The 26269-nt window shown below is 38.5% G+C and overlaps 1 protein-coding gene across 1 annotated transcript; it reads right to left on the reverse strand.

Moving 5' to 3' along the window:
- Positions 1-12881: 12881 nt before the first annotated feature.
- Positions 12882-17308, reverse strand: LOC140867753 (ras-related protein RABA5e). Its single transcript, XM_073272834.1, has 2 exons — positions 16835-17308; positions 12882-13473 (listed from the first exon to the last, which is right to left on the reverse strand). The coding sequence occupies exons 1-2, from the start codon at positions 17169-17171 to the stop codon at positions 13154-13156; spliced, it is 657 nt and encodes a 218-aa protein (XP_073128935.1). The 5' UTR covers positions 17172-17308; the 3' UTR covers positions 12882-13153.
- Between the last annotated feature and the right edge of the window lie 8961 nt (positions 17309-26269).

Here is a 26269-nt window from a genome sequence, read left to right on the forward strand (position 1 = left end):
CTCGAGTTTCGATTGATTCTTGAGTCCCGAAAACCACACACTACATGTTTATTTATTGGTGTGAACTTGATTGATTATTTTTTTACACTTGCATTCATATTGAACCGAATATTTGATTCATTTTGAAATTAGACGATTTAGGGAGCTATATTGAAGTGGCTTTGGATTTCGAGTTTTTCCAAGTGCTAGAATACTTCTTATAGTTGCTCTGAAGTCTATGGGTTGAGTTGAACGGCATCCACCCCGAATGAGAGTGTCGGTGAGTTCTTGTGATGACTTGGCCCCGGGATCCCAACCGATTACCGATCGATATTTCGATTATCTGATTTGATAATCCCGAGTTTTGAAGTCATGCATACATCCACCCTCATTTGATTTATTGATGATTATTACATTTCAATATAAGGTGTTTATTTGATATTACATGCCTGTCTCTTTTACATAGAAATTATGTTTCTAACCGGGTTATCCGGCTGTTGTTTATTTTTTGTATGTGTACTTGACAACAGGAGGATCAGGAGCTGGACCGAGTCGTTTGGGTTAGCTCGGGGTGAGAATGATAGAAGTGAGACACCATTTATTTGGCCCGCGCGCGCGCGAGCAAGACCCGTGGGTTCTGTCTTGCAACCCCCTGCGCATGCGAGGGGTGTATCTCGCGCAAGCGTGAGGTCTACCGCCGGGCTCTGTCGAGTTAGCCCGTGCGCGAGATGAAGATCTCGCGCGAGCTCGGGTTCTTTTAAAAAAAAATTAATTCGAGTCCTCGGCTTTTATTGTTCGATTTGTGATTAATTATTCGAGATTAGATGTTTAGAAATGGGGTTTCACACTGCGCGGCCACGCTTATGGCTCGGCCTTTAGTCATTTTTCTCTTCCAAATCTTGAACCAACTTCGCTCGTTTAGCCTTTTTCTTGATTCCTTTGACTCCAATCAACATCAATTCATTATTTCTTGTGTTTCCTAACATCCAACACAAACAACAACAAACCACGCATAAATCCGCTCGAAACTAATAATATCAATATAAATTAAATGCACAAAATGCACTTATCAAATTCTCCCAAACTTAAATGTTTGTTAGTCCAGAGAAAAAACCAATTAAAGCCCAAAAACCAAACATATAATATCACTCAACCAACCAAGAACAATCAATAATTAATATGGATCAATGACCTCAGTAATGTAGAGAAAAATTTTCACTCCAATCATTTCGAACCTACTAATTCTTTTTCAAAATACAACAAAAGCTAGTGAACCTCAAAGACTTACAAATCCCGCAACTCACGTTTCAAAATACTCTTATCCAAGTCAATTCAAACATTCATAGATCATGAGGACTTTCATGGTAGTCAGGGATCAACAACATGATAAAATTTAAATGAAAAACACTCACAATCAAGCTAATTGAAAGAAAAATAGTGTGTGCGTGTTTTGATCAAAAATTCATAATCGTTAAAAATGTCAATCAACTATCCATATGCTAGATTCTCGCAACCCTTCTCCACTAGTATATTAGGCGATTGTGACTCAGTCAATAGGACTTAATTTGCTTGTAATGTTAGGCCTGGCTCATGGCTACAAACAAAGGATTAAGAATTCAGAAGAGCGAGTAAGCAATAATCAATCAATGAATTCCAACTCCTTTTTATTCTCCATCTAATTCAACTTCGTTATACCACTGACTTCACCACTCTTTTCATCATTTTCATCATTTTTTTTTCAGCTTCACATTCTTTTCCTTTTCTACCTTCTTTTCCTTATTTTTCTCAACACATCATTCCATCATGCAAATTCAAATTAGGAGCATACAAAACGTTCATTCATTACTTAATCCCTCAAGGTAGGAATTATTGTATAAGTTATTCATTAGGTAGTGAATGTGGGACTTTGAAAAAATGCCGAACGGGGGTTTATCACACGCTTTCATGCATGTCATTCATTTTTCAATCAATCTCAAACAAGGTACTAAGGATAATTAAATCAGTGAGTAGCTTGAAAGGCACAAAATATTTTCAGAAAAAATGCCTAAATCATTCCTAAGTCACAGTTTACCCGTATTTCGCCTCGAAGGATGTTCGAAATAGTTCTAGACAAATCTCAATTCACAATTAAATCACATGAATTTCAATCAGTGCAGAAATAACAATCATCAACAGTAAACAATGATTTTCAACAAATTTAAGAATTTTTACCCAATGTACTCATTTATTTCGTGAAAGCTCAAAGGGCAACTAAGGATAAATTTAATTCAAGAAAAATCAAGCCCAAAGATCCAAACAATGCCTCAATCATTTCTATGTTTGTATGTTTCAAATTTTAGATTCAAGCATAAATCACATATTATATAGGAATTCATTCATCTAATTGGTTCACCAACACAAAAAATTTTCCCGTAGGTCAACAATCATGAATTTCAAATACAAAAAAAATGTTTTCATCATTGGCAATTTTTCCATTTCATTCTTGATTTCTTGAACTTATACACAAAAACCAACTCCCATCCAACCGCTTGACACAACACAAAAATTCCTAAAAATCCAAAAAACCTAATCTAAAACAAGTAAAATAAAAAATAAAAATTTCAGCAGAAAATTTTCCAAATTTGAAACCCCCCCAAACTAGGTACAATCATTTTCCTCAATGATAAAACAAGAAAGAATAAAGGACATGTACCTCAAACGACGACCATTAGTGGTCGCTGCCTTCATCATCAGCAACATCATGAGCAGGGTCTGATGGACCAAAAAAGGATGCCACTGGGGGTACGGAGGAAAAGTGTAAGAGTGGGTGCCCAGTGAGCCAACTGTGTGGCTATGGGCTTTGTTGACTCTTTGTATAAACAATCTTTTGTTTAATATAATTTACACTTTTATGGCAATGACTTTATATTACTTCATATTGTTATATTGTGATATACTATTGTTGTTTTAATAAAGACCTTGAATATACTATAGTGTATGTAAGATGTGGTAGAACATGGAGATGTCTATCATGAAATACATCTTATAGTCACTGTATATTCTAAAACCGTTCCTAGTCGATTGAGCCGTCCGATAATAAGGATAAGGATCGCTCGAGTTTGAGACTAGCATTTGCGATGCGGAGTACCACGTTTCATTGGTAGGGAACATGGAGATGTTCGAAGCATGCAAATGGATATTCATAGGATGAATAGTCGAACTACCCTATCCGGACTTTCCAAGTGGTTATCACTTATCGAGTGGATAAAGTCCGCAGTTTTGGTTGTACACCATTAGTCCTTACGACTTGAAACATCATGGAGACTCTATATGCTAGTACTGTGCTTTGACTCGTTTACCGACTCTGAGGGGGTCATCAGGTGTCGAGATTGGGTACAGTTACGAAACATATAGGAGTCAATGCATTGTTGTCAAGGATTCACCACATACTTGCGAGTGTGGATATCCTATGCGATCTGAGGAGATATTAGTGTGATAAATCTCTGGCCAGAGTAATTGATGTGATTTAAGAAATGGTTTCTTAGTAGCACATGCGATGTCACTAATTTGATCTTCAAGATGTATTGCATAGTTATCGAATCTTGAGCGACTCTCGATATACCAATGGTTGTTGATTCGATCGGGATATATGGATGAAGGGACCGTACTGTACGCTAACCAAAATCTACTGGTTCTTGTAGGCACTATCAGTGATACCTAGGGAATCATGGGGCGATGTTGCTAGGCGCTTTACCATGATTCGTTGGGCAAGTCGGAAAGTGTTGTTCCGAGTCACAAGGAGTTGTGAGCCCACGGCTAGCTGTATCCCTGAACCATTGAGGGTCACACAGTGTAATGGAGTTTTAATCCCCGTTGAGATAGTTAAATTTAAAGAGTTAAATTTAATGAACTAAGGAGTTGGACTTCTTAAATAAGAGTAAGGGAGTAGGATTTCCTAAAATGACATAGGGATGGACATTTTTGGAAATCACTGAATTCGGATTCAGGAAAATTTATTTTGACTTTAAAACGTGCAGAAATGGTTTCTGTGCACATTGGTGAAATCGTTTCATCAATCGGAGTCACGATGAATTTTATATTAATTTCTGAACGAGCGGGCTTTGCTTGTCGGGCCCCAGCTTATGACTAATGGGCCCTAAGGTGTTAGTGGCCTGCATTATAAATAAGTTATTTCAGTACAGAAATTAGACAACAGGTCATAATTTTTGAGACAGAAAAATCGAAAAAACCCTAGTCTCTCTAAAAGAATTTTCGGCCGAACCCTCCCCCTCTGCCCGAGAAATTCCGGTCTGTGATTTTGAATCGCAGTAAGGAATAACGAATCAAATTCGTGTATTCTCTTCGCAGAAAACTTCTGATAGATTTTCTAGTGCAATCTATCAGAGGGATTAAACCTCTGTTCGTGGACCTGATTGAAGGCGTTCATCGGTTCCAGGGAGAGACAACAAGAGCAGAATTGTTCTGTTGGTGTCCATTAATCTCGTTGCGAGATTTGAGGTAAAATTTATTTAATTGTTATTTAAATTTTACACACACAATAATTCAATCGTTGTATGGTTGATACCCACACCATGGAATCGTTCCATGAGAAAATTTTTAAACTTCCGCTGCACCGGGTATCAATCGTAATTGGTCTGGGAACACGCCAGTGAATCCAACAAAAAGGATGGCCCAAACTGGCGACATGGGGAAACTGGTGGCTCAATGCATCGGTAAAGCCCATCATATAATCTATAAAAACACCAGTCGTTTGCTAAAAAGTCCTGAACTCCTGGCGGTTCAGACAATCACCCTGGATCATAAGTTAGACATTAACACAATCTGATTTTTGCAAGCCCAACAACACGCCTTTGTGGAGAAGCGTAGACAACAGAGGATAGAAATAAAAGGAAACGCGAAAGGGTAAGATGTGAGATAAATCGAAAGGAAGGATTGAAATTTGATGAGGTATTGAAGATGGAAATTCAGTGTATGGGACGATTTTGTGAGAGATAGCAAGTAGACGGCCGATGGTAGGGTTTTAAAGTGAGAAAGAATGGAGAAGGAAAGATAGAAGAATCGGCTTTAAAGAACAGACGGGGCGGCCGCGCATTAAGGATCGCGTGGGCGCGCATATGAGGCGGGGTGGAATATGTTGGTGAGAAGGAGAAACGCGGGCGCGCATGAAAATTGGAGCGGACGCGCATATCTTGCGGTGTCTGAGAGAAGATTGACTCAATGTACCGCGCGGGCGCACATGATGAAAGGGGCGGGCGCGCGTATGAATCGGTTTTTGGCTCCTTGTATTGTTTAGGTTCAAGCGCGGGCATGCCCAGGAGGATGAGCGGGCGCACACAAACTGCTGTGCCACTCGTTTTTTTTTTTTCAGGGAATGGGTGCGCGGGCGCCCATGAGATACGTCGCAGGCGCGCATATGAGTCTGAATAGCTGGTCAACCTGAAATTTTTTTTGAAAAGATCACAAGAAAAAATTGAAAGATAAATAATTGCACGAAAAAATACGTAAAGAACAAAAATAAAGATAACTAAGCAAAAGTGGAATGAAACAAAATTTTGGGTTGCCTCCCAAATAGCACTTGGTTTAGAGTCGTCAGTCCGACTTTACGAATCCCATCAAGTCATGGAATAATGAGAAATTGTTAACTCAAACTCCATGTACGACACACTTTTATCTTCACAGAACGCCTCGATGTCCATTCACTTTGAAAAATTTCTCTGTATCCAAACTCTTAATTTCTATTGCACCATAAAGAAACACGTGAGTAATGACAAATGGACCAATCCATTGAGAACAAAGCTTAACTGACATGAATTTCAACGAGAATTAAAAATTAGTACTTTTTGGCCAACAATAAATTGCTTCCTCAAGATAGAGTTATCATGAAAAAACTTCGTTTTTTCTTTATAAATCCTTGAGTTGCCATAAGCCTCCAAATGTAGTTCCTCTAACTCTTGTAGGTGCAGCTTCCTAGTCTCTCCAGCCTCATCCAAATTCATATTACAGTGTTTCACCACCCAATATGCTTTATGCTCAATCTCAACCGGCAGATGACATGCCTTCCAGACACTAATCTTTAAGGGGACATCCCAATAGGTATTTTTTATGCGGTCCGGTAGGCCCAAAGTGAAAGAGTGGGTGCCCGGTTAGCCAACTTGTGGTTAAGGGCTGTTATGACTCTATGTGTAAACAATCTTTTGTTTAATATAATTTACACTTTTTAATAATGGAATTTACTTTATCTTCCTTCATATTGATATATTATGATATACTATTGTTGTTTTGATAAAGACCTTGAATATACTATAGTGTATGTAAGATGTGGTAGTACATTGGGATGACTATCATGAAACACATCTTATAGTCACTGTATATTCTAAACAGTTCCTAGTCGATTGAGCCGTCCGCAAATAAGGATAAGGATCGCTCGAGATTGAGACTAGCATTTGCGATGCCGAGTACCATGTTTCATTGGTATGGAACATAGAGATGTTCGAAGCATGCAAATGGATATTCATATGATGAATGATCGAACTACCCTATTCAAACTTTCCAAGTGGTTATCACTTATCGAGTGGATAAAGTCCGCGGTTTTGGTTGTACACCATTAGTCTTTACTACTTAAAACATCATTGAGACTCTATATGCTAGTACTGTACTTTGACTCGTTTACCGACTCTATTGGGGTCATAAGGTGTCAGGATTGGGTGCATTTACGATACATATAGGAGTCGATGCTTTGTTGTGAAGGATTCACCACATGCTTGCAAGCGTGGATATCCTATGCGATCTGAGGAGATATTAGTGTGACAAATCTCTGGCCAAAGTACATGATGTTCTTTAAGAAATGGTTTCTTAGTAGCACATGCGATGTCAATATTTGATCTTCAAGATGAATTGCATAGTTATCGAATCTCGAACGACTCTCGATTTACCAATGGTTGTTGATTCGATCGGGATATATGGATGAAGGGACCGTACTGTACGCTAACCAAAATCTATTGGTTCTTGCAGGCACTATCAGTGATACCTAGGGAATCATGGGGTGATGTTGCTAGACGCTCTTACCATGATTCGATGGGCAAGTCGGAAATTGTTGTTCCGAGTCACAAGGAGTTGTGAGCCCACGGCTAGCTGTATCCCTGAACCATTGAGGGTCACACAAGTAATGGATTTCTAATCCCCGTTGAGATAATTAAATTTAAAGAGTTAAATTTAGTGGATAAAGAAGTAGGACTTCTTATTTAAAAGTAGAGGGAGTAAGATTTCCTAAAATGACATATTGATGGACATTTTTGGAAACCATTGAATTCGGATTCAGAAAATTTGTCTTGACTTTAAAAGATGCAGAAATGGTTTCTGTGCACATTGGTGAAATTGGTTTATCAATCTGAGTCACGATGAATTTTATATTAATTTTTGAACATGCGGGCTTTGCTTGTCAGGCTTGAACTTATGACTAATGGACCCTAAGCTGTTAGCAGCCCAAATTATAAATAAGTTATTGCAGTACAGAAATTGACATAACACAGGCATAATTTTCGAAAACCTAGAGCCTCCTCTCTTAGGGTTTTCGGCCGCCCCTCTCCCCTACTGTGTTCGAAAATTTAGTCTGCAAATTTCTGAATTTGCAGTCTGATTTAACAGATCAAATCTGTTATTTCTCTTCGTACAAACTTCTGATAGACTTTCTAGTGCAGTCTATCAGAGGGATTAAACTTCTGTTCGTGGACCTGATTGAAGAAACGTTCGTTCATCAGTTCCTGGGATATACAACAAGAGCAGTTTAATCTGTTGGTGTCCATAATCTCGTTTCGAGATTTTAAGGTAAAATTTACATTGTTTAAATTTTATGTTATCAATTTTAATCGTAGGAATTTGATACCCATATGAAATCGTTCCATATAAAAATTTTAAAACTTCCGCTGCACCGGGTATCACTTTCTTTTTCGATCCGGAGAACGACAGTGTTCCAACACAAAGCGCATCATCCAGACGAACACTCCAATATTTCCTCCCTGGATTTATTGTTTTTTCAAGAATAGACTTGATCTCCCTATTGGAAACTTCTGCTTGACCATACGTCTGCGGATGATAAGAGGTGGCAACTCTGTGATACACTCCATATTTTTTTTGTAAAGCTTCAACAGTTCTATTGCAAAAATGTGTCCATTGGTCGCTGATTAATGCTCTAGGGATTCCAAACCTACTGAAAATGTTAGACTTGAGGAAACCTACAACAACTTGCGAATCGTTAGTCCTGGTGGGTTTTTCTTCCACCCACTTCGATACATAATCAACCGCAAATAGTATATAAACATTACCACATGATGAAGGAAATGGACCCATGAAATCTATACCCCAAATGTCAAAAATTTCACAAACAAGAATGGGCATTTGGGGCATTTGATTTCTATGAGACAAAGAACCCATTCTTTGGCACTTTTCACAATTTTTACAAAACAAATAAGCATATTTGAACAGAGTTTCCCAGTACAAACCACTATACAGAATTTTTCTAGCAGTTCTTTTCGGTCCAAATTGTCCACCACATGCGTAATTATGACAGAAAACCAAAATCGACTTATACTCATTTTCAGGCACACATCTATTGATCACTTTATCAGCACAAAATTTCCATAAATCAGGTTCCTCTCAAACATAATATTTTGCCTCACATCGAATCTTATCCTTACAAGATTTACTAAGGGACGAGGGAAAAATTCCACTGACCAAATAATTTACTATATCTGCATACCAAGGAATCATACCTTTAACTTGGAATAACTGCTCATCAGGAAACAATTCAGAAATAGGTATGGACTCCTCTTCCTTCACCAATCTTCTCAGGTGATCGGCCACCGGATTCTTGGTCCCCTTTCGATCCTTTATCTCGATGTCAAACTCTTGGAGTTGGAGTATCCACCTTATAAGTCTCAGTTTTGACTCCTTTTTTGCCAATAGATACTTCAGAGCTGCATGATCAGAATACACCAACACTTTAGAACCAAGCAAATATGATCTGAATTTATCTAAAGAAAAACAAATTGCTAAAAGCTCTTTTTTAGTAGTTGTGTAGTTGCACTGTGCAGGGTCCAACGTCTTTGATGCATAATATATGACATGACTCTTCTTATCAATCCATTGGCCTAGAACAACTCCCACTGCATAATTACTTGCATCACACATAAGTTCAAAAGGCAAGGTCCAGTCAGGAGGCTTGATTATAGGTGCAGTAGTCAGCGTGTTCTTGAGTTTCTCAAAAGCCTCCTTGCATTTCTCTCCAAATTCGAAGGGTACATCCTTTTGCAATAAATTGGACATTGGCAAAGCAATCTTTGAAAAGTCCTTAATAAACCTGCGATAAAAACCTGCATGCCCAAGAAAAGCTCGAACTTCCTTAACGTTAGTGGGGAATGTTAAGTTTGTGATTAGATCAATTTTTGCCTTATCAACTTCTAAGCCCCTGGAAGAAACAACATGACCCAACACAATACCTTCAGTCACCATGAAGTGACATTTTTCATAATTCAAAACCAAGTTGGTTTCCATGCATCTTCTCAAAATCTTGGACAAATGATCCAAGCAATATAATCCTCAAATGAACTCCCATAAACAGTGAAATCGTCAAAGAAAACTTCAATGCAATTCTCAATATATTCAGAAAAAATACTTAGCATACACCTTTGGAACGTACCTGGAGCATTGCAGAGTCCAAATGGCATGCGTTTGTAAGCAAATGTTCCAAAAGGGCACGTGAAGGTTGTTTTCTCCTGATCTTCCCGAGCAATGACTATCTGGTAGTAACCTGAAAATCCATTGAGAAAACAAAAATAAGTTTTCCTAGCTAGCCTTTCCAATGTTTGATCAATAAAAGGTAAGGGAAAGTGATTTTTTTTGGTGGCAAAGTTAAGCCTTCGAATTTATCACTGTGAGGTTTTTGATTTAAATTGATGTTCTTGTTTGTTTCTAGTATTTGTTGATTTATGCTTTATTTTCATGAAATTTGTAGGTCGATTGATCTGACAAATTATTTTGATTTATAATTTTCTATTGCTAACCATGATTTCAGTGATCCGTAATTGTGAGTGTTTTCAATTGAATTTTATCCTGTTAATTGATCCCTTATTACCATGAAAGTCCTCGTGATCTATGAATGTGTGAATTGACTTGGACAAGAGTATTTTGAAACATGAGTTGCGGGATTTGTAAGTCCTTGAGGTTCACTAGCTTGTGTTTTTATTTTATAAAAAGTTGGTCGGTTCGATATGATTAGAGTGAAAAATATTTTTCTTTGACCGCATTGCTGAGGCCATTGATCCATATTATTTCTTGATTGTTCTTTGATTGGATTTAGTGAGTTTTATGTGTTTGGTATTGGTTTTTTAGTGGTTTTTGCTCGGGACTAGCAAACATTTAAGTTTGGGGAAATTTTATAAGTGTATTTTATGCACTTAATTTATATTCATATTATTGGTTAATTTCTTGGTTTCGAGCGGATTTATGCGTGGTTTGTTGTTGTTTGAGTTGGATATTAGGAAACACAGGAAATAATGAAATGATGTCGTTTGGAGTCAAAGAAATAAAGAAGGAGGCCAATCAAGTGAAGATGGTTCAAGATTTGGAAGAGAAAAATGACTAAAGGCCGAGCCATAAGCACGCCCGCGCTGCCTCACCCGCGCGCCCGCGCTGCCTGAGGGAATTCAAAGTGAAAAATCCGAGACATGTGCGCGCCCTCGCCGCTTCTGATACGCTCCCGCGCGTGCTCGGGAATTCGATGAGTTTAAGTCCGCGACATGTGCGCGCCCGCGCGTCGCAAAATTCCAGCCGAGGAGTTTTTGAAATTATGGAAACTATGGGTATTATTTCGGGCTTATCTTGGACGATTTTTAGGACGTATACAAGGGAGATTTTTTGAACCTAAGAGATGGAATCAGCCGCCAAACTTAAATTCCTACTCCTTAACAAAATGAGTATAATAGTGAGAAGGGTCGAATCCACAGGGAACATATATTTATTTCTTTCGAGGAATAACAAATAAAAAGGGGGATTTTTGGTTTGAAGTGAAATAAAAATAAAAATGAGCAAGAATTAAATAAATGGGATGAGCAATCTGACATATATGAATTTCAATAATTAAATAAGCTCTGATTCAAGGGGTTTTTGTATTTCAATTATATCACTGATCATCGGCTAACAAATAATTTATTCATGCAGTTTCTAGCAATTAACCTTAAAATCATAGGGATAGCCACTAAGATTTTTGTGTTTTCCTATTTTAATTAACCAAACACAGCATCCAGTCAAAACTTATCAATAACCAATTGGGTACGATAGAGTTCCATATTGATTAAAAATAGCTTTTAGACTTGTGAAAACAGTTAATCCTAAAATCTAACAATCGAGATAGCTGCACTTGTTAAACCTAGTTCCGTTGATTTATTTAGATCAAACATATCATGATAACACAACACACCTAATCTATCGCTACTAAATACCAATTATTCATGACAATTACGGATCACTGAAATCATGGTTAGCAGTAGAAAATTATAAATCAAATTAATTTGTTAGATCAATCGACCTACAAATTTCATGAAAATAAAGCATAAATCAACAAATACTAGAAACAAACAAGAACATCAATTAAAATTCAAAACCTCATAGTGATAAATTGGAATACAGGAAAATATCCCTTGAATCAGAAATAAAAACTTAGTCAAGCATAGTTGGCTTCATAATTCCCTAGAAATATAAAAGATTAAACCTAGAACTATGAAAAAGAAAAAGAATAGGAATTTTCTCTGCCTGTAGCCGTCTCAAGTGTGTAAAGTAGTATCAAAAATCTCTCTCTTAAAGTATTATGTGTATAGCGGCTGATAGATTGCTCTAAGGGTATGAAAAAATCCCTTTTATACGCCCTAAAAATCGTCCAAGATAAGTTCAAAGATATCCCAAAGTTTTCATAAATTCCAAAACTCCTCGGCTGGAAAAACCAACGCGCGGGCGCGCATAAGAAGCGACGCGGGCGCGCACATGTCGCGGACTTAAACTCTCCAAATTCCCGAACACGCGGGCGTGCAAATGTCTCGAATTTTTCACTTTGAATTCCCTCAGGTAGCGCGGGTGCGCTTATGGCTCGGCCTCCAGTCATTTTTCTCTTCCAAATCTTGAACCAACTTCGCTCGTTTAGCCTTTTTCTTGATTCCTTTGACTCCAATCAACATCAATTCATTATTTTCTGTGTTTCCTAACATCCAACCCAAACAACAACAAACCACGCATAAATCCGCTCGAAACCAAGCAATTAACCAATAATATCTATATAAATTAAGTGCATAAAATACACTGATGTCAAAAAAAAAAAACCAAATATACATATAAGCTTGACCGAAATTGGTCGGATAGTTGCGTTCTGATTTCGATTAGAAACACGGTTTAACCTTTTCTTTTTTTTTTTTCTATTTCTTTAACTTGGGTTCAACCTTATTAGATATTTTCTTTTTAAGACAAAAAAATTAAGATAGTGCAAATAAAGGGAAAAAAAATCAATTACAAAGTATATAGTAGTAAATATAATATAATATATATATAGAATATTCAAATAAATTCATATTTATAAGATAAATTGTGTGATCTCATCGATACATGAGCCATAAACATATGCCTATGTATTTTGGTTTCGGTTTCGATTCCGAAGGTGAAATCCACCTTACCCACCCTTAAGGTTGTGTTTGAGAGATATTTTAAGAAGCATTTTTCAGTTTTTTCTTCACAGAATTCAAAAAATTTGTGAAATAAAACTTAAGAAGCGTTTTTTAAAACTCTCTCAAACACTATACCTAAGTCATCTATAAGATGAAAACCTATGCTTTCTAAAATAAGCACGTACGAGGGAAAAAAAATCAGACAAAAGACGCAATAGCCACAAAAATTCAACACAGTCTATAAAGGTGTGTGATTTACATTTCCAGAACATGATATATAATTTAAACCTTTCCCTATAACGGCAGCAATTTTCCCCGTGCATGGATAGTAACAAATTGCTCTCAACATATATTTCAGTTTGTAGAATCCCACTATAAATAATACATAATAAAACAACAAATTGAAGAACTGAACCGACCTTAAGAATGCCAACGGCTTGTACAAATTTGAGAATTAAACAAATATTCATTCACCGGGAACAACAGTACGATCCTCCGGTCTGCTTTGATCCGTCATTGCCATTATCGACCAAGGAAACCCTGTTAACCGATAACTCTGCTTTGTAAGAGTCGGAATTCAAGACTTTCCTGCTGACATTGTTATAAATCTCGCGAATAACAATCTCAAAAGCCTTGCTGACATTTGTCGAGTCCAGCGCCGATGTTTCCATGAAGAACAATCCTTCTGATTCTGCGAGACTTTTGCCTTCCTCCACACTGATATCTCTGATATTCTCTAAATCCAATTTGTTACCCACGAGCATCTTTGCGACTGTTGTATCTGAATGAGCTGCACGAAGAGGATTGCTGAGATTTAGCTATAGAGAGGGATGAAAAGAACGTTGAAACGCACACGAACCACATGACTTTGATATTAATCACATGATCTTCTTACGGTGGAAGTTCAGCACAAATTTTCGAGATGCCTGATTCAACCTATAAACTTGAAATGAAGCTTTATAGTGGATCGATAACGAAATACAATCATAATCATGATACAAAAACACCAAAGATAATCATACGCACACTGTCCTAATCTATTTAACTGTTGTGGAAGTCCCCATAAATCTGTCATCTTCTCAGATGGAAAATCTCTTCACACAGCTGTCTTATAAAAAACAGCAGCATAGTACCACTAACCCTCAACCACTACTTTTACAGGAATAAATTTGAAGGGGTCAAAACTTTTCTCAACTCATACCTAAAACTTCGCAAACTCAAAATAGCACATCAGCAGAGGGAGGCAGAATATGAACCATATCCTTTCCCTCTTATGTAGAACGAGTGGCGGGTAGTTCTTACATTCATTTTATATCAAGTATCCAAATCTCAAGACATGTTGTTTAATGCCTAAAACCGAAACTGAAAGAGTCTCAAATGTTGGCTTAAACTTATAATTATGACGACAGTATTAGACATTAGATCATACCAATATAACAATTTACAGACTCAATATCATTCTATCTGTTGGCGGTTGGCCAATATTAGGCCTCTTTCAAAATATAAACAGTGCTCACGAGAAAATTCATTAAAAAAATCAGGCTCACCTCACAAATCGGAGAAACTAGATTAGAAATGAGAGGAGGTGAGTTCATTGAATTTGGGATAAGTTTAATTAGAAAGCTCTCTCATTTATTCAACTCCGCATAAATGTCGATTCCAAGATTAGAAACAATCTTTACATGTGTTAAAATTTTCCCCCTAGATTGTGTAGTAAAATTGAGAAGGGGTGTCAATTCGGGTGGTTTTGGGTCGGGTTAAGGAAAATATTATTTAAAAATTTCTCAACCCGAACCCAACTCAACCCAAAAATGACCAACCCGAACCCGAAGCCAGCTAACCCAATCAAACTGAACCAACACGATTATTTTTTTTTTTTTAAAAATAATTAAATAAATATTCAAAACACACAATAATAATAGTAATAATATTTAATTTAAACACATAATAACAAAATCTAAGCTTATATCTCTCCCTATATATAAAGAATCTCTCCTTTAGACACCATTTTTTCATTTGTCGAAATTGTCCTTATGTGATATAAATATTACACTTCTATTTTTATTTTTTATTTTTTTTTTGAAATTTCGATATTTCAAATTTCCATATTTTTTTCAACAAAACATTATAGATAAGATAAATTGATAAATAAATTTTAAATTTATTTTTATAAATTTTATAAATGAAAAAAAAATAAATTTAAATACTATCGAAAAAATAATATTTATACATAATATACAATATTAAATATATTATATGATTTTATACACACGCAACACGTGTGTGCGATTATGCTACTATAATTTAAATTTGAAAGTGTAGTTCTAAAAAATTTAAATAATACTTAATACAAAAAATAAAAAATTATTATAAAACATCAAAATTATACAAAATAAAATTAAATGACGAAAATATATTATATCAATATACAATAATTTTTTTCAAACACACAACACATAAAAATGTGACAAATCATTCTCCATTTTATATAAAATAATAGTATAAAAAAGTTTCGGGTCACCTCGAGTCAACCCAGGTTGACCCGAACCCGATTAATTTTTTCGGGTTAGTGTTTGGGTCAACCCGATTCGACAACTCCCAACCCAATATTTTTCAGGTCGACTCATGTGGGGTTGGTGGGTTGGATTCAATTTTGACAGTCCTACTAAAAATTCCGAAGGCAAATGATGTGAGAAGGAGATTTGAGATTTCGTTGAATGGCATAGGAACACTGTGCTGTGTTAACTACTAGCTAGTAGTGTAAAACAAAAGACACGCCACAAACTGTGTAGAAACACTCTGCTGGGATAACTAGTAACCGAGCACACAATATTATATGTGTAACACATGTTGCATGTGCAACACATTACATATATATCATAAATAAAATATAGTATATTCTTTACTAGTCTTTAACCAATCATGTCATATTCTTCTACTCTTGTAATAGAAATTGGAAAATGTAAAATATCAAATAATCGGAAAACTGTAACTCAGCAGAATCCAGCAACAAATTCAACTTACCTAAAAAATCACTCATGCTATATGAAAGTAAAAATCATAGCAGATCACACATTAGAAAAATCAACTGAATGTATTCAGATATGATATGGTTGTCATCTCTATTTTAGATAATGGTTTCAATATTATGACCAGACCATTACAATCTCACGCATTTATACTATGCCATTCAAAATTAAGGAGATCAACGGGACACAGGAGATTACACAAATATCTCACAAACCATATAAGTCCGTCCACCTGTAAAATGCAGTATAACTACCAAATCAATAGAAGCATGCCAAGGTGGTGCTTAAAAGTAATTTCATTTAATTTTGAACAAACAAAGAGTGAACATAATCACACATTACTTTTTTGATTTCAAGAACATAGAAATGACGTTCCTAGTAGGACATCTTTTGATTCACTATCCACCGCGGTCGTTTCACAAAATTATATCCTGATCCTTTTAACCAAAATAAACCCATCAAGACACAACTAACAAAGCACAAGGTGCAGAACACCGATACATCTGTATCTCATATCAATTCCGTAGACTATATTTAATCAATCTGAAGGGTGACTGGATTTGGATCTTGGTGCCAGTGAGAAAGGGAACTGATATTCAATTTCAGGTTTCCCATTAAATGTCCTCAAATCCTACATTTAAATGAAACCTCTTTACTCTTAGCAAATCCACTCAAATTCCGATCACAAATCATCCTCAGATCATAAAATCAAGTGAAATTTAATTTTAATCTCAAACGCTGTAAAAAGATCCCCTAAATATAGAACCAAATTCCACAAAATCCACCAATTTAATATCCACGAGGGGCAAAAGTTATTGTTCTTGTATTTCTTTTTAAAAAATAAAATACCAATCATGATATTTCAAGATTTTTTTTGAAGGTTTTTTTTTTTGTAAAGAAGTATTATTATTATTGTTTATCACATTTTCCGGCGAAGCTCTAAATTCACTGTCTCTGTCGGAACCAAAACTTTCCAGTCCAAGACCAGTAAAATTCGGAATCCCATTATCAATTCCGAATCTCATTTTGAACATTTCAGTGCAATCGATTCAAATCCTTGGACGCCAAACACGAACTTAATCATCCAAAATTAGCTAAAACAATAATAAAAAAAAAACATACTCTTGAGCTCATCCAGCCACCTAGTGATACTGTCAAAAGTCGTCCTCCTGCTAATATCATACACCACAAGCGCCCCAAACGCGCCGCGGTAATAGGCCGAAGTGACGGCCCGGAACCTCTCCTGGCCAGCGGTATCCCAAATCTGAGCCTTCACTTCTTTGCCATCGATCTCAAGCGTCTGGGTCTGAAACTCCACGCCGATCGTAGCTTTAGAATGCAAGTTGAACTCATTTCTGGCGTAGCGCGACAGCAAATTCGATTTGCCGACTGCCGAGTCCCCAATTATCACGATCTTGAACAAGTACTCTTCCCCCTCGTCATCTGAAGAAGAACCCATTTCAATCTTGGAATTTTCTTGGGAATTTGGATCGTATAATTGAGAAGTGTGGGGGATTGCAATGATGGATGATAGAGCTGGCAGGGGATGACAGAGAGACAGGAATGCGTGAGTCGTGTTAGTGGGTTTTAATGTTGATGGCTGTCTTTACAACGGTCTTTCATATCTTTTATTTCCTATTAATATAATAATGTATCAACTATTGTATATACGATATAGATGATATTTAGTTGATTGATTTGATTGTATAATTTTTTTGTGTAACATGTTTTTTAGCATATAAATAAAAATGTATAGTTGAAATGAAAATGAATTTATTTTCACTCATCTCTTTCTTTACTGTCACACACGAAAGCATCGATACAAGCATGTCACCAAACTTTCTCCTTGCAATATCTAAAATATTATATTCTACTAGAGATGTTGTGAGACCTCGATTCTAAACATATAATCAAAGAGTAAACTAACTAGTAAACATTACAAGCCGAGAACACTTTTTTTTTTTTAAAGGGGCCGCGCGGTCGTGCTTCAGCTTGGCGCGAGCGCGCACGACGCTCTGGCCGACGCGCGGGCGCGCATGGAACCCTGGCCAACGCGCGGGCGCGCCTTTACGAGGCGCGGGCGCGCATGGAGCCCTGTCCGGGAAGATGCAGGCTGCACGGCGCGTTGCTTCTGCTGCTGAAAACAAAACCAAAACACGTCTAAAGCTCGGGGGAGTGCCACAATCATCACTCTAACAACAAAATCGAGCATTGGTACGCAATTCCAGCAACATACAATACAAGACTAATAGAGTTGTTCAACCGCTCAACATAATAGAACATGCATCGGTGCTAGCTATTACAAATCGAATACAAAACATAACCAGTTCTAACCACATGAAAGACAACCTCCAATCTAAGTTCGAGTTCTAAACACGATTCAAAACATAAACTAGATTGTCATGCTAATAAGACTTCTAAACCGAGTCCCACGACTAACTCTCCCTCTTGTTGCTAACCAGGTCTTCGCTGACTTGATCCTGCCCCACCTGTTGCCAAGTACACATACAAAACAAAGCAACAACCAGATAAACCGGTGAGAAAGATACTCCCAGTAAAAGAAACATAACAAGTAATACAATTAATAAACATACTTTCAAGGCAATACGTAATCAATATCAACGTAATGAAATGCATGTCTTTAAATCGGGATATCAGTTCTGATAACGAGGGATTGCTGCTGTGCTTTTGGGATCCCAAGGATGAGATCACGTGACGACTCACCGACTCCCCCAATCGAGGTGGTGCCACGTATCCCACTCCTCTAGACTTTGAGCAACTATAATGATTTTGCTAGCACTAGGCGAGACGGCTACGACCTAGGCCACTCAGATTATAGCTCCCAAATGTCTAAACAAAAAGGGCTGTTCTGCCCGCTGAAATCAAAGTTGGCTCAATATGAATGCATAGCTGAAACATAAAACATAAGCCACATAACAAATCTCAATCAATTAACAAAATACAAGTTCCACATGCTAGAACAAGTATTGATGCGATATGTGATTTTAAGGGAAACTCGAGAACCAACTGTCCCGAGTATGCTATTCCGCTACGATGACTGCTTTTACCTTTCAATGGAGCAGTTCCAACTCTAGATAAGCTACAACAAAAGATTGTATCAAAGACTATACAATCTAACAACAACTACGGTTCAAGGTAAATCTCTTTACCGTTCTTCGTCCAATCTCTTGACGATCAAATGTTGTTAACACCGGGCTAGACAAACTCCAAACGAATCTGTTCAGATACAAATAGAAGATCAAAAACGACGATCAATACACAAGCCAAAGATCAACAACTCAAAATGGTTCAAATCTCCAAAAACTCAAACCGACGGCATCACGGCTATAACTGAACCAACCGGAAACGCAGACAACAGTTCAATATTGATATCAACCCAAATCAATACTAATACAACAATAACAAGGCAATTCCAACAAATCTCAAAATCTCACTTTTCGAAAATGGCTTCCAAAAATCATAACAACTCCGAACGTTGCTCTATTTCAAAACCGACAGATAATAAACGCTCATAACTCTGCCAAGAACAACAAACTCGAATCTCGCACGATTCTAACAACATCCGAAAAATAGAATGTATCTGATCGTAGAAAAAATTACGATAGAACGAAGCTCTCGCAGCCGTGATCGCTAATCTGCCTTTAGAAATAAATTCTAGCGAACGGATCGTGCTCAGGGAGAAAACTGAAAGCTAGAAAACTCAATGGGGCGTCTTCAATGGAGGAGGCGAGCTTGGGGAAGGAGATGGCGTGAATGAGAGGTCAAGACAAAATGTAGATAATATATAAAATCCACTATTTGCATTTTAGTCCATGAAAAATCCAAATTTTGCAAAATAGACTCTGATCAAAATCAAGTCGGCTCTTGAACTCTGTAATCTCCGATTAACTCAAATAAAATCATTTAAGATAAAAACGGGGTGTTACAATTCTCCCCCACTAAGAAGAGATTTCGTCCTCGAAATCTATACAAATCACAACTCATAAGATAGAATAAAGAACTAAAGACAATAAGAAGAACTCATGTCATCCGAATAACTCAGGAAAACGCTGTCTCATGTCGGATTCTGTCTCTCAAGTTGCTTCCTCGATGCCGTGACGGCTCCACTGCACTTTCACCAACGGAATCAACTTGGTTCTGAGTTGCTTCTCCTTTCGATCAAGGATCTGAATCGGTCGCTCAAAATAGCTCAGAGTCTCATCTAACTCGGCTTCGTCAGGCTGAGGAATATGAGAAAGGTCTGGATGATACTTCCGCAGCATAGAAACGTAAAAAACGTCGTGAATACCAGATAAAGATAGAGGAAGTTCAAGTCTGTAGGCAAGATCGCCTATCTTATCGAGAATATCGTACGGCCCGATGAATCTCGTAGATAACTTTCCTCTCTTCCCAAATCTAATGGTGCCTCTGAAAGGTGAAATCTTCAAAAAGAGTCAGTCTCCCTGATCGAAACTCAGAGGTCTGCATCTGACATTAGCATACTTCGCCTGTCTATCCTGAGGTGCTTCATTCTAGAATGAATGATCTTAACTTGTTCTGCCATATCTCGAAGCATGTCCGGCCCCAAATCAGGTGATTCGGACAAATCATCCCAAAACAATGGAGATCGGCACTTCTTATCGTACAAAGCCTTAAAAGGCGCCATACCGATACTCGCTTCGAAGCTATTGTTGTAAGAGAACTCGACAAGAGGCAAGGAATCTTGTCAACTAGTGCCAAAGTCTAGCACTACCGCTCGAAGCATATCCTCTAACGTCTGGATAGTCCGTTCTGAATGTCCATCGGTCTGAGGATGATAAGCTGTACTCAGATGCAAACGAGTACCAAGTGAATCTAGGGTCTCGGTCTGAAACAATCGACTTCGGCACCCCATGCAATCTCACAACATTGCTAACATATAACTCAGCCATCTGATCGTGATGATACGTCATCCTGTATGGAATAAAACATGCAGACTTCGTCAATTGGTCGATCACTACCCAAATAGAATCGCATCCTCGAACAGATCGCGGTAGTTTCGTGACGAAATCCATAGAAATGTGATCCCATTTCCATTCAGGAACAGATAGACTGTGCAACAGACCACCAGGTCGCTTCCGCTCTGCTTTCACTTGTTGACAGTTCAAACATCGCGATACAAACCTCGCAACATCGCTCTTCATTTTCTTCCACCAGAACTTGTTCTTCATATCGTTGTACATCTTACGACCTCCAGGATGAACACTGAACCGACTGCAATGAGCCTCTCGGAGAATACGCTGTCTTAACTCCGAAATATCAGGCACAACAATACGGTTATTCACAAACAAAACGTCATCTCTAACCTGAAATTCAGACCGATTCCCAGATCTGACTTTCTCCACTGAAACCTGAATGCTCGGATCAGTCTTCTGTGCTTCTTTGATCGCAATAAACAACTCCGGCTCGGCTTGATTTGCAAACACTTTGATAGTCTTCCTATCTGTTTCAAACTCTAAACCAGAAGTGCAACAATCATCGATCAACTGAGAAACCAATAGTAGAAAGAGATAAAGAACAAAGCTTTCGGCTCAAGGCATTTGCAACTTCATTCGACTTTCCCGGATAATACTTGATTTCACAGTCGAAATCCTTCAACAGATCTAACCATCTTCTCTGTCTCATGTTCAATTCTGCCTGTGAAAACAAGTACTTAAGACTCTTATGATAAAAAAATATCTCAAATGACTCACCGTAAAGATAGTGACGCCAGATCTTCAGAGCAAAAACAATTGCAGCTAGTTCAAGATCATGAACCGGATAACGAGTTTCGTGCGGCTTCAGCTGCCTCGATGCATACGCTATCACATGCTTATGCTGCATAAGAACACAACCCAAGCCTCGGTTAGAAGCATCACAATAGACTGTGAAACCTCCAGTACCTTTCGAAATAGAAAGAAACGAAGCACTGGTCAGTCTCCTCTTCAGATCAACAAAGCTAGTCTCACAATCTGTAGTCCAGATAAAAGGCACATTCTTCTGTGTCAGCTGGGTAATCGGCTTGGCAATAGACAAGAAACCCTCGATGAATCGACGATAATAACCACCTAAACCCATAAAGCTTCTGATCTCAGGTACTGATGTCGGTCTAGGCCAATTCATAACCGCTTCAATCTTGCTGGGATCGACAGAAATCCCATCTCCAAAAATAATGTGACCGAGAAAGACAACTTGATCCAACCAGAATTCACACTTAGACAGCTTGGCAAACAACTGCTCAACTCGCAAAATCTGCAAGACGATTCTCAAGTGCTCTGCATGGTCAATACGGTTATTTGAATAGATAAGAATATCATCGATGAAGATAATGAAAAACTCATCTAAATAACGCTGAAAGATACGGTTCATCAAACCCATAAAAACCGCTGGAGCGTTAGTCAAACCAAACGGCATGACTATAAACTCAAAGTGACCATACCTCATTCTGAATGCGGTCTTAGGAACATCTTCCTCTCGCACTCTTAGCTGATGATAACCTGACCTCAAATCAATCTTCGAATAGACAGAAAAACCCTGCAGCTGATCAAGGTCATCTATTCGAGGTAAAGGATACCTATTCTTGAGTGTAGCTTGATTCCGTTGACGGTAGTCAATACAGAGTCACATAGAACCATCCTTCTTTCGAACAAATAGAACAGGAGCACCCCAAGGTGATACACTAGGTCTGATGTATCCCTTGGCAATCAAATCCTCAAGCTGCTCCTTCAACTCTCTCAGTTCAATAGGTGTCATATGATAAGGAGCTTTGGAAATAGGTTGAGTACCTGACACTAAGTTAATGCTGAATTCGATCTCTCGAATAGGCGGCAATTTAGGAACATCTTCCGGAAACACATCCAAAAAATCTCTAACCACTGGTATATCAATCAATTCAGGGCTAGATTTCAGTACATCAACTGCATAAACCAAAAATCCTTCTGCACCTCTCTATAACAAACGAGTCATAGATAACACTGAAATCAAAGGAATTCTAGATCGAGAACCCTTAACAAAGAATTTCCACTCGTCTGCCATTTCAGGTCTAAACCTGACAACTTTCAGAAAACAATCGACTGTTGCCCTGTACTGGGTTAAAGCATCTATACCAACAATACAGTTAAAATCTGACAGCCCAAGTACAATACAGTCGAATTCTAACAAATTCCCCTCAAAACAGAGTTCACAGTTCCTGACTAATCTGACAGAAACAATTCCTCCATCCAAAGGTGAAGTAACAACTACTATAGTAGGTAACAACTCAGTAGACAAAGCATGCAACAACACAAATTTCTCAGAGATAAAGGAATGGGAAGCATCTGTATCTATCAAAACATGAGCAAAATAACCAAAAAATCGAACAGTTATTTGCTATAACATCATCAGGTGCTGCCTGAGCCTGATCCTATGTCAAAGAAAAGACTCGTGCTTGCTGTCTCGGAGGCTGGTTTGCAGTAGGGTTACGTCCCTGTCTGTTCTGCTACTGGGGCTGGAAAGATTGCACTGCAGAAGACTGCCTCTCAGGCTGAGCTGTAGGTCGAGATGAACTTCCACTCTGAGCTCGATCTCTGTTACGCTGAGGGCACACCTTAGAAAAGTGTCCCGGTTGCTGACAAGTGTTGCAGTTTCCGAAGACTCCCACACACTGATCCGGTGAGTGTCTCCCCCCACACTTGCTGCAGTACAAGGATGAAGATCAAGAACTCTGTCCTGAACCGAATTGTTTGGAACCACTGGAACTAGAAGAACTGTTCCCCTGCCTCTTGAACTGTTTCCCCCTTGATTTGTACTGATCCCTTCTGTTTCCCCCACTGTTTCCACCTTCGTACCTCTGCTGTTGGTTCTGATACTAAGGTGTCTGATTGTGATGCTGAGATGGTTGGTTATGAGACTGCCTCTGCTGCTGAGACATCATCTGATTACCTCTCTGCCTCCACAAGCCTGCTTCAGCTCTCTTTGCGTGATTCATGGCATCCGCAAAGTTATCTGGCCTAGCAGTGTTCACCAATGTGAAGATTTCGGGATTCAAGCCATTGATGAACTGATCGGCTTTGGCTTCTTCACTGTCGGCAATGTGCGGTGCAAAACGCAACAGACTATCAAACTTGGCTACGTACTCCTCAATGTTCAGATTCCCTTGCCTCAGATTGGCAAACTCTGCTCCCTTGTCCTTTCGGTACAAAACAGGGAAAAATCGCTTATAAAACTCAGTTTTGAAAAGAGACCAATCGACAACTGTACCTCTGTTCTCCAAGGATCTCTTGGTCGTGATCCACCAGTTCTTGGCCACACCACGAAGCTGATGAATGACTAACCTGGTTTGGCGGTCATCAGTATAATAAATGAAATCAAACAACTGATCAGTGTCATCCAACCAACTCTCACAGTCAACTGGGTTCTCAGTACCCATCAACAACGGCAGATTAAACGACTGAAACCTCTTCAGCAAGGTTTCCATAGGAGTAGCTGTAGCATCCAACTGATCAACTTCAGTGCTATCTTGTTCAGTTGTAGGAATGACTGGCGGTGTGTTTCTGTTAATCACTCGATGAGGACCCATCTGATAATCAAAGGTTAGGACACAAGATATCAATCGCTACGATTCAGTGCCCTTACATTCGCTTGGAAAGCCGGATACCCGTCGATAACAGAAGCAGTTATATCTCAAGTAGTTCATGCTTTATAAATTAAATCACAAAATCATGTAATTCAATTAATTCTCAAATAATAAAGCATGCTCGCATGAAATAAAATAAACAATTAAATAATTCAAACACATGCGAGGAGCCAATACATGCGGACTCGAACTACCCCGCTCACTCTAGTTCAACCAAGAATCTTAATTCTTTGATACCACTTAATGTGAGACCTCGATTCTAAACATATAATCAAAGAGTAATCTAACTAGCAAGCATTACAAGCCGAGAATACTTTTTTTTTTTAAAGGGGCCGCGCGGCCGCGCCTCAGCTCGGCGCGGGCGCGCACGGCGCTCTGGCCGACGCGCGGCCGCGCCTTTGCGAGGCGCGGACGCGCATGGCACCCTGGACAATGCGCGGCCGCGCCTTTACGAGGTGCGGCCGCGCATGGCGCCCTGTCCGGGAAGATGTAGGTTGCGCGGTGCGCTGCTTCTGCTGCTGAAAACAAAACCAAAACATGTCTAAAGCTCGGGGGAGTGCCACAATCATCACTCTAACAACGAAATCAAGCATTGGTATGCAATTCCAGCAACATACAATACAAGACTAATAGAGTTGTTCAACCGCTCAACATAATAGAACATGCATCAGTGCTAGCTATTACAAACCGAATACAAAACATAACCAGTTCTAACCACATGAAAGACAACCTCCAATATAAGTTTGGGTTCTAAACACGCTTCAAAACATAAACTAGATTGTCATGCTAATAATACTTCTAAACCGAGTCCCACGACTAACTCCCCCTCTTGTTGCTAACCAGGTCTTCGCTGACTTGATCCTGCCCCACCTGTTGCCAAGTACACATACAAAACAAAGCAACAGTCGGATAAACCGGTGAGAAAGATACTCCCAGTAAAAGCAACATAACAAGTAATACAATTAATAAACATGCTTTCAAGGCAATACGTAATCAATATCAACGTAATGAAATGCATGTCTTTAAATCGGGATATCAGTTCTGATAACGATGGATTGCTGCTGTACTTTCGGGATCCCGAGGATGAGATCACGTGACGACTCACCGACTCCCCCAATCGAGGTGGTGCCACGTATCCCACTCCTCTAGACTTTGAGCAACTATAATGAGTTTGCTAGTACTAGGCGAGACGGCTACGACCTAGGCCACTCAGATTATAGCTCCCAAACATCTATACAAAAAGGGTTGTTCTGCCCGCTGAAATCAAAGTTTGCTCAATATGAATGCATAACTAAAAAATAAAACATAAGCCACATAACAAAATCTCAATCAATCAACAAAATACAAGTTCCACATGCTAGAACAAGTATTGATGCGATATGTGATTTTAATGGAAACTCGAGAACCAACTGTCCCGAGTATGCTATCCCGCTACGATTACTGATTTTACCTTTCAATGCAGCAGTTCCAACTCTGGAAACTCGAGAACCAACTAATCATTTTTATACAGTCCCTGTGGATTCGACACTTGGACCTTTGTCCACTATATTATTACTTGACCTGGTACGCTTGCCAGTTGAATTTATTCACATCGATTAAAGCGGTCAAGTTTTTGGCGCCGTTGCCGGGGACTGTTTGATATCAAAATTTTTATTTCTCTTGAGATTAGACTGTTTTTTTTATTTATCTGCTTTTTGAATTTTTTTTTATTTTATTTGTGTTTGTCAGGTACTCATCTTCTAGTGCATGCATCGATCTCGACTATTCAAAAATCTCCTACCACTCGATTTGGAGATAGAACGCACGCTTAGTAGGATTCAGAGAGCTAGGAAAGATCTTAATTTGGAGCTTGATTCTGAGTCTGAGGAAGAAATGGCAGAAGAAGTTGACAACCGCACTGTTTGGGATCTTATTAGGCCTCCGGT

This window comes from Henckelia pumila, chromosome 1, assembly GCF_033568475.1.
Source record: "Henckelia pumila isolate YLH828 chromosome 1, ASM3356847v2, whole genome shotgun sequence".
Classification (NCBI taxonomy): Eukaryota; Viridiplantae; Streptophyta; class Magnoliopsida; order Lamiales; family Gesneriaceae; genus Henckelia; species Henckelia pumila.